General features: G+C 41.4%; 2 protein-coding genes across 3 annotated transcripts in view; one reads left to right on the top strand and one right to left on the bottom strand.

Moving 5' to 3' along the window:
* Positions 1 to 7,602, bottom strand: part of LIMS2 (LIM zinc finger domain containing 2) — a 28,871-nt gene extending 21,269 nt beyond the window's left edge. The window contains exon 1 of one of the 2 annotated variants that reach the window (XM_033149976.1): positions 7,453 to 7,602. In XM_033149976.1, the coding sequence (XP_033005867.1) occupies positions 7,453 to 7,463 (11 nt within the window). In that variant the 5' untranslated portion in view covers positions 7,464 to 7,602. Of the gene's footprint in view, positions 1 to 2,051; positions 2,347 to 7,452 lie in introns of those variants that run through there. The other variant, XM_033149974.1, reaches the window with a different exon arrangement.
* A 1,051-nt stretch (positions 7,603 to 8,653) lies between these two features.
* Positions 8,654 to 13,076, top strand: SFT2D3 (SFT2 domain containing 3). The gene has a single exon (XM_033149973.1). The coding sequence runs from the start codon at positions 8,857 to 8,859 to the stop codon at positions 9,496 to 9,498; it is 642 nt and encodes a 213-aa protein (XP_033005864.1). The 5' UTR covers positions 8,654 to 8,856; the 3' UTR covers positions 9,499 to 13,076.
* Positions 13,077 to 14,625: the final 1,549 nt, after the last annotated feature.

Genomic DNA, 14,625 nt, shown 5'->3' with positions numbered 1-14,625 from the left:
GGGAGCAAGGTTTGGTGGAGGACAGCTTGCTTCAGACAGCAACTCCATGCTTGTTTTGAGGCTGCACTGGAGAAACTGCAGGACAATAATAGTTATTAATGACAAGACTAGAGGCAGTGAAATGGAGATATCTGAAAACTGCCACCTAGAGAGGACCGTGCCATATGGTTTAAAGAAAGCTTATATATGTTTGTGCCTGAGAACCAAGGAGTGGGACAACACTGCACAATACAGCACCTGCACCACCACTGAAAGTGAGCAGCATAAGTGACAACTCAGCTGGGAGCTTGATGGCATAAGAGAGGCAGTCCACAACCAGAATTTATTTTGATCTCCGATATATTTAGGAACTCTTAATTACAGTATCTCTGTCTCTTGTAAAAGATGAGTTGGCAATCTAGCATAAAGGCGTGGTGAATGTTATATTTAATTCCGTAAAAAGATGATGCTTGGGGTGGGGGCACCCCTTTTCCTATAGATACAGACTGTATTTCATTGCTATTGTGCTAAACAATCGGTCTCATTTGCACAACTGAGAATTCAAAAGGGGCTGTTCTTTACCTTTCAACACAGACAAGTAAATTGGGGGAGGGCTGTTTCTGCCTCACAAATACTTGCTCACTATCTACATTGGTTGAAAGACCTTTGCACTCACTCACAACACTTCTGCATACCTGCTGTGATGTATGTGTTCACATCTCAGGAGTAAAGAGAAGCAAATCAAGAGCTCAGGATTTTGCCAGAGGTAGCCACCTCTTAGCTAAGTCTCTGATTCACCTTTAATGCACATAAACAAATCTGATTTAAGTAAGTTAGGTGGCTGAGGATTCTGGGTTTTGAGATGCCAGCCAGAACTGGAGGACCCAACTGATGCCAACTGTTCTCTACAACATGCTCAGACACCTCCCAGAGAGTGGAACAATTTGAAAAGCACTGCCCTACACTTTCCATTTTATCTACAATTCTTCCCCTTCTGAATTATTTCAGTATTCTTCCAAAGTATCTCAGTAAATCAACCTGTCTTCTATTGTAACATCTTCCCCTTTAATTCCCCTGCACCTAAAGCAGTACCCTCTCATGCACCAAATCCACACATTTTCATATGGGATGTAAGTGAGTCACGAAAACAGAAACGTTTTAGTGTATGGATTACTATGGGAAATGAGATTAAGACACAGAGCCTACAGCCTAGTTCAATTCAGACCAGACATTATTTGCTTAGAACAAAAGAAAAGGCTTCTGGTTCTACTACCAGACCAAATGCAATCCAGTGAACCCTTGTAGCTGCACAGAAATAGCTTTATGTTATGCGAAACAACGGTCCCCCCCCAAAAAAAAATATGGCAACCCTACAATAGACACGTGTTGACGACTATTTGGCAAAAAAATTAAAAGCCTCATTGAGCATGAGTCTTCTAGGTGATGATAGGTATCGACATGTTTATTTAATTTATCCTTCATATGATCATGTTCCAGAGGGAATAAGGGCATTGTTTCTTGTAATAATTTTGAATACCACCATTACTTCCGTGGGTACATATCACAAAGACAGGAAACACTGTGCTTGCTGAACTTTGCCCTGTTTTAGAGATCTTAAGGGAAGGGCAAATCCCTATTGTTTTTTCAGTATGACAATTCAATATATAAATTGAAAAGAAAGAAAGAAAATAACATAGAAAACTATTTATAATGTAACTGACTTATTTTGGGTGGTATAAAAGTATTGGTTTGTTCCAGGTGCCAACAAAAGTTTGAGCTTTCACAAGACTATTAAGACTACACAGCGCCACAACCTTTTGTTTATGTGGTGCCTACAACTCCCACATTGTTAGCCTGCTCAGCATCACCAAGGAGGCAAAAGTTCTCATGGTTGTTTTCCTGTTATTGTTCAGAACTGTTAATATCAGAGCCAAAGAAACCTCTTCAAACAAAGAGTGGAAACTGAAACACAGTCGTGTCAGCCTGTTTAGTTTTGCCTTCCTTCCTGCTTCAAAGGAAACATTCCAATAATCCGAGACCATTAATCTAAAACAGCTATCCAAATAACCTACCTAAATATCCCAGCTGCCCTGTCTTTCCCATCATTCCATAGTGACCCTGTGCCACTCAGACGATCTTGCCGGCGTTGATAGAGTTTGGAAGATGCTAGCCCCCGAAGTCTCACGCCAGCCATGGAATTCATTACCTCTGGGAAGAAAGCTGTATGAGGATAACTGAAGAGCAGTCCACCAGTAACACTGTAGGTTCAAGGAAGCAGTTTCTTCTGATAACTGCTTTTCTCAGAAATACTACAAGAACAAGTCCATGCTTCTTATGCAGCAGATGCTGCTCTGTAACTATTCAGCATCTTCCTTCTTTTCTTCAAGCATTGAATTAGTGTAATTTGTTCAGAGTCATTTGAACAAGAACTAAAATTTTAAAATCTTATTCTTTAAGTACCTTGATTCATTTATTAAAATCATAGAATCAAAATAAACCTGAATAGCTATCTGAGAAACCCCCCCACCAAATTTGTTTAGTAATTAATACTGAAGACTACTTGCAGAAATAGACTCCTTCGTATCAGTCTTCTTTGACCAGTTCCATCACAGTTCTATATAACCTAGTGATCTGATTGCCACTTGGCAAAACAAATGCTGGAAAACAGCATGCTAGCTTTGAAGCTTACTTCAAAAGCCACATATAGTCAGAATATCAATAAGCTGAGAAAAGAAACATACTTTACATTCCATTCCCCACTATGTTCTCTCTGAGATGCAGTAGTGTTACAGACTCAAGCTGTTCCTTTACACAATTCCACGCCCACTTTAGGGAGATCACATTACATAAGCTGGAATCATGACTAACATTTATATTGTTTGGATGATCCAGACCTCCCTAACCTCAGAATCATCAAATTGTGGAGTTGGAAGGGAAATGAGGGTCATCTAGTCTAACCCCCCTCTGGCTATATAAAAATCCAAGCAAAAAAAGAAAGAAAGAAAGAAAGAAAGAAAGAAAGAAAAAAGAAAAAGCAGCAAAATCCAGCAATGCAGAAAATCAGTCTTTTAAACTAAGAAGCACAAACAAGTAGCAGAAATTTTTTTCCCAGTATCCCAACCAAGCACAGATGTATAATTAGATGTATTACAAGTAAGAAATGACAATTCCAAAATCTATTTATTTCATAAAAACGACAAAGTACTGGCAAAATCACTCCCTTCTATATTCTACCTGCTTTTTAACATTTTAAAACACGAAAACAATAGCTTTCTTAATGATCTTTCAGAGCAATGGATCCAAATATTTCAAGCAAGGAGCACTGAAATTAAGTACCTTTGGTTCTGCACCTGTTAATTCCACTCACAGATAAGGAGGTGAACATTATATTGGCCTAGTGCACCTGTCTTATGCATATAATAATGCAGTCTTAATCCCTCTCACAATCCATTAGTCACAGAATCATAAAGCTGGTGAGTGCCTGGAAATCTAGAGTGACAACTTTCCCAACAGATGACTGTCCAGACTTTACTTGAAGACCTCCAGTGAGGTTAAACCCACCTTAGTTCTGTTGTCAAACTGCTCTTGCCATCAATACATTTGTCCTAATGTTCAGCTGAAATCTACTCATCTGTAACTTAAGCCCATTAGGTCTACCCCCTGTTCTCTAAGGAAGCAGAGAACAAGTCTCCTATTTCTATGTGGAAGCCTTTCAGGGATTGAAAGAGCGCTATCAACATTTCCTCTCAGTCTTTCCTTCTTCAGACTATGCATACACAGTTCTTTCAACTATTCCTCATTTTCCATACTGCTGATCATTTCATTGCCCTTCTCAACCTTTTTCAGTTTGTCCATGTTCTTCTTAAAGTGCAGCACCTCAAAATGGACACAGCACTCAGGATAACATGTGACCCATGCAGAATAAAGTAGAACGATTACTTTCTGTGACTTGGAAATCATGGTTCTGTTAATACTGTACTGCCAAAAATCAAGTTAGCCTCTTGTGCAGCCACAGCACACAAATAGCTCTTGTTTCAACGTGTGATTGACTACAATTCCAAGACTATTTCCACATGTGCCACTGCCAAGCCAGGTATCCCACATCCTGTACCTGGATAATTTATTTATTTAGCCTAAATCTAGAATTTTGCATTTGTCTCTATTGAATTTCATTTTGTAAATTTTGTCTGTTTTCCATTTATTTATTTATTTTGTATACCGCCACTCATCTGAAGATCCCAGGGCGGTTCACAACATAAAGATACGAAAACAAAAGCACAATATACATAATAAAAACAAGAACAAAACCAAAACAAACCAATAACCTCCCTTCTATACACACATTTAAAGGACCTAGAATGTTAACCAGCCAAAGCCCTGGTTGAAGAGGAATGTTTTCACCTGGTGCCTAAAGCTGTATAATGAAGAAGCGAAGTGAGATATTTGATAAAGGTCGTTTTGAATTTTATTTTTGATGTGATGAATTTTATTTTTGATGTGTTTGGTATCCTCACCACATATCTGACAAGCATGCCTTCTGCCTCTTCATCAAAGTCATTGATTACAACATTAAGGAGTACTGGGTGAAGGGAAAAGCTCTGCAGCACCCCACTTGAAACCTCTTTCCATTAGCCATCTCTGAACAATTTTCCAACCTTCTGGGAATCACCTGATAGTGCTATCATCTAGCCAACATTAAGCTGTTTGCTAATAAAAATATTATTATAAACTTTGTAAAACATTCTGCTGAAATAAAGATAATTTATATCCATAGCATTGTCACAATCCACTAAACTAGTAATATTTTCAAAAATGCACATTTTCAAAAATATACATTTTTAAAAATCAATGTTGTCTTCTATTAATAACTGCATTATCAAAGTGCTCCCAAATGGACTCCTTGATATATTAATTTTCTTACATTTACATCCTGCATTCTTCTACCCTACAACCCAAGGTGGCATTTCTGTAGTTCCCATGCGGTATCCCAAGCAGGCACTGATCTTACTTTAATCTTATAAAATTAACTCCTCTTCCAATATCAAAGTCAGACTGAGTGGTCTGTAGTTTTCCAATTTTTCCTTTTCCCCATTTTTGAGGATTGAGACAGTGATATAACTATAACAATAACAACAACAACAACAACACCTTTTTCTCCAGTTCTGTGGTACCTCACCTGTTCTCCACAATTTCTCAGATGATACAAATAACTTCCGAGACAAGGCCGGCCAGTTACTTTAGTATTCTATAAAGAAATTCAACTGACCCTGAATACCTGAACTTGTTTCAAGTACTTCCTAAACAACTCCTTATCCATCTTGAACTTACACTGCTTATGCAAGGTTGCTTTGGGGAGAAAATGGAAGTACAGCTGAATTCATTTCACAGAATGGTCATAATCAGGGACCATTGGTCATAATCAATCACTATAACTTTTCCACCTGAGCTATTTTGTTAAGTAACTAAAAGGAGGAAAAGCTATAATCCGCAAACTGGATTCTTCAACAAACTTATAATTTCTAAGTCTTTTATAAGACCTGTTTTAAATAATAAGAATCTAATTCTAACAATCATGTCTTGTTTTTGTGTAACTATAAATTGTTATAGCTTTTCCTCCTTTTAGTTACTTAACAAAATAGCCATATAATCAAACAGATGAGCGCGAGAAAGTGAAACACATGCTTCCTTCACCGGTAATTCCTTCTGGTCATAATCAATCATTATAACTTTTCCACCTGAGCTACAAGGAGCCCAAAGAACTGGGAAATAATACGTTATGAAACACATTCAAATGCAATTCTATACACACTTACCTGTGAGTAAGCCCGAATGAACACAGTGGGACTTACTTCTAAGTTAACATGCATAGCATTATGTGGTCAGTGCTCCATTTGTCCCAATTACTGTAGTTTTACACAGGGTGGGAAAGAAATAGTTCTGATTCCTCCTGCCCTAAATGTTAGGGACCACAGAAAACCATGCAGAAAGCAATAGATGGGATACAGTACATATACACACAGGCAGCTCATACATAAAACCCAAAACTTCATTGGGATCTCCAATCCATTCTTCTTCCTACCTACATCTGTTCAATGTACAGATAACATGGGGAACATTCACATGATGGTCACTCACACTAGCGATTAATGTCTAATTATAGTTACAGAGGTGCAGCTGTGTTAATTCCTGGCAAGAAAACAATCAGAATCTTATGGCACCTTAAAGAATAACAAATGTAACATGACATAAGGTTTTTGGGACTCATGCCCACTTTTTCAGATGCATAAAGTGAAAGTTGGTAGGTATTAAAAAGAATAAAATTGCAAGGTGGGAGTTGAATGGCAATAAGATGCAAAAATTGCAATAAAAGTATGAACTGAAATATATGTTAAATATGTACACCTTTTGCAGTAGCAAATTAGTGCTAATTGCTAAGATTAACTCCTGTAGTACGTCTGAAAACCATTGGCAAGAAAGTCATATCCTGATAATGGTAAGTAAATTCACACACACAGTGTGATAAAAATCCTTCCTTTCAAGTTGACCCATAAGTGATGGCACGGAACTTATTGATGAATTAGCAGTTTCATGTTGTATTGTTTCTTGTTGCAGAATGGTCACCCTTAAGGTCATTTACAGAGTGACCTGAGAGGTGGAAATATTCTCTCACTGATTTATGGATATTACCATTTCAATTATCAGACTGACCTGTCTGTCCTATGAAGGGTACTGTTGGCAGATGATAGTATAAATCTCACTAGGTGAATAAACCCCTGGTATTGCAGATGCCATTATTACATCCTGTTCTAGTGTAACCAGAATGACACAGGTCCACAGGCTAGTTCTCTGCGGTCCCTCCTTGAGGGAAATTCACTCTGCCCTTGCTGGAGAGATGCTTCCTTCATTATTTCCTTCATATGCCCAGTAACAGCTAAGTGTCTGTGCTTTGCATATACAGTACACTATTGAACCAAACAATTAAAACAAAAATGACAAGCGTCACACATTCCAGGGTGGGGTTAGTCTGTTGTAGCAGAAGCAACAGCGAGTCTTGGGCACCCTAAAAAGGTCGCATTGTGGCACAGGAAACTTTCTGGGGCAGAAAACACTACTGTGTGTTGAAAAGGCCTCACAAAGCGGTCTGCAGCAATAAAAAAGGCAGCCTCAAATTCCGTGGAAAGCCCAATTCGTAAACACCTTCCTGACATAATTTCATGCTTTAGATCCCGAAGGGAAGGGGGGAAAGCTAAGCTGGCCGATTTCTGGGCACTCCCAAGGGCTGCTCCGAGCGCGCAAGTGATAATATCACCGGCCAGGAGGGGGCTGCCGGCGGCGGGAAGGCTTTCGACTGGAAACGGGGCTGAACTGCCCGCTCCAAGAGCCAGAGGCCACGGAGTTTCTCTCTGCCCACCCTCACCGCCGGCGCTGGCGAGGGGAGGACCCCGAGGGCTTCTCCTGCTGCTCAGTTCCTACCTGCCCGTCATGGCGGCTCTCGGCCCCGCGCTGAGGCGGCGGCGGCTGTCCTGACAAGCGTGGAGAGCCCGAGACCCGCCCGCGCTCTAGAGCCACTCGGTTCCCGGCTCAGGCAGTAGCGCCCAGCCCGCTTGGCTCTCGCCTGTCCTCCGCCCTGGGTCAGCCGCAGTGGCGCGGCCCCCACCCCCCAACGCCTTCAGAAGACGGGCGGCCTCCTCTTCCCGCCCCTCGGCTCGGCCCAGCACATACTTTTCCTAGAAAGGGAATGAAATAATAAATAATGAAATAGTCGCGGCCGGCCGGTGGGCGGGCCAGGCGGTGGGAGCGCTTGGGCGGCAGGGCACGAGCCAAGCTTGCGGGAAAGAGACGGACGTGAGGGAGCTAAAGGCGCGGCTGTTGGTGCTCTGTAGGGCTGAGTAGGTAATGGAAACCAATCGTGTAAGCACCGCAGTGGTGGGAGCAGCCCCAAAGGGACAGGGGAGACTATGAAGACGCCCCCTAAAGCATAAAACTTATGCTTATTATGGTCATTCAGGGGCAGTCATTGAAGTCCATTACATGCCTCTACTATCCTTTCAACAATAAACCTCTCAGATCTGCAGCCGTTATTCAGGACAAGCTTTGCCCTTATTGAAACTAATCTTCGCGCATTCTTTTTTAACATCTTCAAGTGAAAACAAAATAAAAAATTCCTTCCAGTAGCACCTTAGAGACCAACTAAGTTTGTTCTTGGTATGAGCTTTCGTGTATGAGCTATAGGAATGAGAGGGAAGGGCGCAGAACTATAGAGGGGCCTCCAAGTTGATGGGCATTGCTATTCAAATAGTGTGCGTGCACCGAGTCTTTTGTGGGGCAAGGCTTACTTGGACCCCCAATATTTTATTCAAGTTGCCACCCTTGCCCCGTGACAAAGTTGCTCATAGTGATCTTGACATGGCAAATGAAATCAGGGAGGCATTCCAAAGAGGAGCTGCTGTAGTAATACTGTAAATGACTTCAATTAAACTAGCATACCGTTACTTAACTTTTACAATAGGATAGAACAAGCATTTCTTTCTTTTCTACCACTACGTAATTGTTTCTGACTGAATACGCAGCAGCCTTATCACAGCAATAGTAAAATTCTAGAACCCGCCCCCGCCAGCTGGGGAAGGGGGGGAAAAACCGAGGTCCAAAGGGGCTGACGTTTCTTCTCCACATGATAGTCACTCTCTCCGTTTCATACCTCTATAGTTCAGCGTCTCTAAAGGAAAAAGTAGAGCCAAGCCCTTGATGACGTAAACCCTATTCCCTTGGCGACTAGAAAAACCACGGAAGTGCATTACTCTGGCAGACAGTTGACCAATCGGCAACTGTCTTCACATCCCAGCGCTTTCCCAAAAGGCCCTTCGCCTTCTCCCCAAGATGGCGGATCTGAACCGGCAATTGCAGGAGTACTTAGCTCAGTCCAAGGCGGGCGGCAACTCAGCGGCCCTGTCGGCGCCTCAGAACCCGCCGCGAGATGAGGCGGAGAAGCCCGGCTCGGGGTTGGGGGCTTGGCTTGGCCGGATCAACCCTTTCCCCGCGACAGAGACGTGGCCGTGGGCAGCCGAGCCGGAGCCGGATCCGTGGCTGCCGACGGGTCTGTCCCGCTGGCAGCGGCTGGTGGGGAGCGCGCTGTGCCTGCTGCTGGCCGTGCTCTGCTTCGGCCTCGCCGCTCTCTACGGGTCGCTCCTGTTGCTCCGCAAGTTCGCGCTGCTCTGGTCGCTGGGCTCCACCTTCGCGTTGGGCGCCGCGGGCTTTTTACGGGGCCCGAGCCGCCTCCTGGGCGAGCCCGACCGCCGCGGCCTGGCTCTCCTTTACTTAGCCTCGGTGGGCGGCACTCTGTACGCGGCGCTTGGGCTCCGCAGCACCCTTCTCACCACGCTGGGGGCCGTCGTCCAGCTGGGAGCCGGCGGAGTCTACTTGCTGTCTTCTGTACCTGGCGGGACTACCGGACTGCGCTATGTCGGCGGGTTCTTGGGCGGCGCTGTGCGACGCAGCGTGTCCAAAACACTGCCGGTGTGAGGACTGTCGTCGAGGCGAAGCCGATGTGGGAAAACAAGATCGATCTCTGTGGTAAAGAGCCCCGTGCCTGTCTCCAAACCAACGCGCAGCACGGGACATCGTCTCCAGGCGAGACCTGACTGCCCATGGGGCATTTTGTCGGAGAAAGTCTCTTTACTGTTTATCTTTTCGAATGGAGGGCCGAGGAGCACTTGAGTAACCTTACCAGGACACTGCATCCTTCGCACAAGGCAGTTGAAAAGGATAGTTGAAGTTACTTGCAACAAAGGTGTATGAACTTGGCTGAACAAGCTATTCAAGCAAATGAACCAATTAAGGGCTTTAACAGTGGTACTGGGAAAAGGTCTTTTTGTGTCTTCCCTTGTTCTCTGAAACCACTCAGATGCCCTCTCAGTGGCAGGTGATGAGGTTTTTTTTTGGGGGGGGGTTGTTTTGTTTAACAGGCAGACCCAGCCAAGTGTACAAGTATGTGTTGGCAGATTCCCTGAGGGTGCACATTGATGCCAGACCTACCTCTGTCTTAGAACCCAACTGGATAATATATCAAACATGCTTTTATGAAAGTGTTTTCAATGATGTCACTTCTATTTTGAAGGAGAAGCAGCTGATCTGTTCTCATCTCTGCGTTGCGCTGCTTAGAGCATACAAGCAGATAGTTCATTTCTTCTGGAATGGTCTGTTACAAGTAGTGGCAAGCTTCACTTGCCTGTCTCTTGCTGCAGAGAGTGGCTGAAAGACTACATGATAGTAGCAAGAATTACACTCCCACTTGCTATTAACTATGTTGGGCTCAGTCCCCATCTCTGCACCACCCAGAGGAAGAGCACAAGTGAGTGAGGATGAGATGGCTACCTGGTGTGTATGTGTCGAGAAGGTTTACTGACTGGATGGTTCCTCATCCTTTCCAGCCTCTGATGCATGGTGGGGGGGGGGGGAGAAGTTGCTATTTACTACTTGCCTGATCAGCTCTTTTTCCTTCAGAAAAAGCTGCTCTAAAAGTGTGCTTTCGGTAACAAGTACCGGTAGTTGAACCTTATACTCTCTTAAAATGAGATGGTGCAAATCATCAGTTTGTCTCTTCAGCTTTTCAGAGCCAGAGCAAGAAATAAATTTGGAAGCTGTTGTGATTTGCTTCCATTCAGTTCCCTAGCATCATAACATTCCCAATTTCCATGTAACCTCTTGCCTTACTAAAAGTCAGCAGTATCAGTATATACAGTACTTTGTTTATCCATAACAAGAATATCAAGTTCTTTCTTCGGCTGACTTACAGCATACTTCCTAATCAAGCAATGACTTCTGTCTGATATATTCAAAACGGCATGACCATGAGACTGCTGAAGTTCACATCAGTGATTTTAAAGACAAGTATAATATAGACACGGAGCCTAATTCTGCCATAATGGGTTATGCTCTCATTGTGACTTTGGGAAATCACAATATATGTGAAAAAGCTGTGCCTGAATATATTCTCCTCAACTTCTTTGGATCATGGGGCTATCTGTCATATACGATTCTGTCATAACTTATTCCATGTTTGCATTGAAGATTTTTGTAAGCCCATGGGTTGAATCTGAACTGCACAGGCTCCTAGTTCTTGCTATAGCTTAGAAGTATTGATGTGTGGTGTGATGGATGGGTATCACATAGACATATTTAATATATCAATATGCACTACCAGAATCACCTGAGTAAAGTTCATTTTGCTCCACAAATGTAATCTGTAAACCACTTAAACCTACAGCAGCTGCAAACACTACACTTTGGCAGTGTAAGTTGCATATAATGTAATTTTAAAACTAACAATTGAAGCTGCCTCTTAATTGTGGCTTTTAGTGTTGTTTGAAGTCATTAAAGCCTTGCAAAATGGCTTAAGAGTTTGCAGCCAAATGTTAAAGTATTAGTTTTCCAAAGTCTGTAGCTCTCAATAAAACATTTTTGAAAACAATAAAAATGATATGCAAATAACTATCAGTTCTAAAGTACGTTACTGAGAAAGGCTTCTTGCTGTAGTGGGAATGTTAGAGCACTGTTGCCAAACACAAATGCTGCATCAGTGTGGGACACGAAATGTAAAACTTGAAAGTAGTTTAGTAGCTAGTATGTCTGAATAGATACTTTGACTACTTGATTTACAGCCCAATCCTGTGCATGTTTACTACAGTAGAAGCAAGTCCTAGTGAGACTTAAAAAAATGCATGGGGTTATGGCTTTAGGTTGTGATCTGCTATTAGATGGCCTATTTGTTTACATTTTCAAACTTGTGATTTGTGGGTCCTGCATTGTAATGAAATCAGGCTGTGGCAGATAGTTCTGAATCAAAATGGTGCTAAGTGTTGTTAAACTGTGTGATAAAAATATTCTGAAATCTTTTAATTGGGACTTTAAAAAAGTGTTAATTAGCATGACACATTGTAGAGCACATTTAACAGTGCAATCCTATGTTTACTCGGAAGGAAGTCCTGCTGAGTTAAAAGGGACTTACACCCAGGTACATAGCCTAACAGGTATGCTAACCCTGCCCTGATATCAGTAGAGCAGAGGGTGCTTTATCTCATACTCTGCTGCTTTTGCTTGCCAGGGTGGAAGGGGGATTTCTTTCTTATATTTTTGCTGTGCCAGCTCCAAGCTAGCATAGCTGAGAAACCTAAGGATCAAGCCCCTCAGAGGAAGCACAGGATCCAGAGCCCTGGCATCCTGACCCATTTCGCATCTTATTGTTGGCTTTCCACCCATCAAAGGTGGAGCCTGCACTATAGTAGAGCCTCTACCCTACCAGTAGCACATCTCTTTGCTGTCAGGGAGTAACAAGCATAGTATTCTGTCCTCCCACAAGCCACCAACATTGGGAGGGTGCATTCAGATTGGGCTGTGATTGGTTTTTGTATTAGTGTACATTTTTGTATTCGTGTAGATACATAGTTGTTCAGTCCCTTGTCATTTGAAATAAATGGTTAGATTCAGTTTTTTGTAAACTTGTTTTGAAGTTTCTTGGGTCTCAATAGGAGTGTTTACAAAACTAGCTGATAGCACTTTCAGAAGTGAAACTGATTTGAATGACTCATTAAAAAAACCTCAGATCCAATAGGGGCTGAAAACAATATTTTACTGGTGTTTTTTTTTAAATGGTTGGTTATAACTGTGCTTAAGATTGCTATGCATATTTCCCATTTAACTGCGGCTGAGGTGGAAGGAACCTAAGGAGAAAGGAGCAGGCATTCCCAGAGCTAGCTGGAACCAGTTTTGTCTCTGCACTGACCACATCTAAAAGGTTTTCAGATATTTTTAATATTGTCAGATCATCTCTTGAGAAATGGAGCAGTATAACGTAGAAACTCCAAAGCTTCTCTGTAGAATATGTCTACAAACACTTAACAAAACTTAAAAGCACAAAATAAACTTCACCAGAATGCTGTTTTCTGGTTCTTTTCTTCTGCAGTTGGGTAGGCTTCACTATTGGAATAAACTCTACCAAAGAGAAATGGAGAAACATGTACAGTATGTGCTTTACGTTCACTTGCTTTGCAGATATGTGTAATGTGTCATTTTTGTTAATAAAATTGAATAATTAAAGCCTAGGCCAAGGAGTTTTGATTCCTTGTGACAGAAGTCTTAAAGCTCAGTGATTTTTTTGTTCCATGGTTGGTATGCAGTATAACCCTTAGTGGTTTTAAACTTGTCCAGACCCAAGACCCACTTTCACATTTTCACTTTTGATTTATACTTAATAATGCTAATAATGTACATTAATAATCCTAAAATAATAATTTAGAGCAATATACATAAGTTTACTTATTTAGTAATAATAAAACACTAATGACTTTTAGCAAAAAGACAGAAAAGCTTTTGAAAAGCAATTTTTTTTAAAGACACTTCCAGTGGAACACCTGAGCATGTTTGTTCTTCTAGATTTCATTCCATTAAGGGGTGATATTAGAAAAGCATCTAATTTCCTTCAGCTAAATTGTTTCTTGTTTTGTTTTTCATGGTCACCATTGCTGAGAAATATGGATAATAGCTTCACTTGCCAATTCTGGGTATTCTTTACTGGCCAAAATCCAAAACTTTGGTAATATTAGTTGTTGAAATTGCACTTTTAAGATTGTGTCAGAAGATCACTCAATGAATTGTTTCTACAACTCATACCTTAATTCCAGTGACTCTGTGTCCACAGTGAATGGCGAATATAGACACTGCATACTTTCACACAAATTTTGGGGGAAATGGACACTGATTGTTCAAATAACGTCTTTTGTGATAGTAAATTTTGCTTCTGTTCGATATCCCTCAAGATCAGTATAACACTACTGGCTGCAATATTATCAGATTAATGAGACATTTAAGTCAGATAGAAAAATTGGTTTTCAGTTAGAAAAATCCAAGTTGGAGACAGAATTGATAGAGCCAAAGATTAAAAATCTTTCCAGAATGTATAATTTACTGCTTGAACGGCACACTAAAGATGAGATGGTTAAATCAACAATGATAGACTGGGCTAAGGATGTGGGGCACATCATCATGTTGGAGGATTGGGAAAAATTGTGGAAAACTAGGATAAAATTTTCAGCATGTAATTTGCTTAGGGAAAATAGATGTATAGATGGTATTTGACACCGGTTAAATTGGCAAAAAATTATCATTGACAAAGTAATAAGTGCTGGAAATGTAAAGAAACAGAAGGAACATTTTTCCATATGTGGTGGATGTGTCCAAAGGTAAAAGACTTCTGGGAAAAGATTTATAATGAAATGAAAAAGGTGTTGAAAAATACATTTAAAAAGAAACCAGAAGCCTTTTTACTGGGCATCCTAGGCCAAGAAATTCCAAAAGGTGATAGAACTTTATTCATGTATGCCACAACAGCAGCTAGAATTTTGATAAGTAAAAACTGGAAGACAGAAGAAATACCAACGATTGAAGAATGGCAGATAAAAATGATGGACTATATGGAGCTCGCTGACATGACCGGGAAACTTCGTGACCAGAGGGATGACGCGGTGGAAGAAGAGTGAAAGAAATTTAAAATATACTTTAAAAATTATTGTATGATAGAAAATTAGATATAATTTGGAAGAAAAGCTAGACTGTAGATTTAAAGTTTGGTTAAGTGTGTTGGAATTGTGAGGA

The sequence above is a fragment of the Lacerta agilis genome, chromosome 5, assembly GCF_009819535.1.
Source record: "Lacerta agilis isolate rLacAgi1 chromosome 5, rLacAgi1.pri, whole genome shotgun sequence".
In the NCBI taxonomy this organism is placed as follows: Eukaryota; Metazoa; Chordata; class Lepidosauria; order Squamata; family Lacertidae; genus Lacerta; species Lacerta agilis.
The sequence above is the reverse complement of the archived record's forward strand: the minus strand, read 5'-3'. Positions and strand labels throughout refer to the sequence as shown.

Coding starts and splice junctions, on each gene's coding strand:
- SFT2D3 (XM_033149973.1), top strand. CDS start 8,857: ATGGCGGATCTGAACCGGCAATTGCAGGAGTACTTAGCTCAGTCCAAG.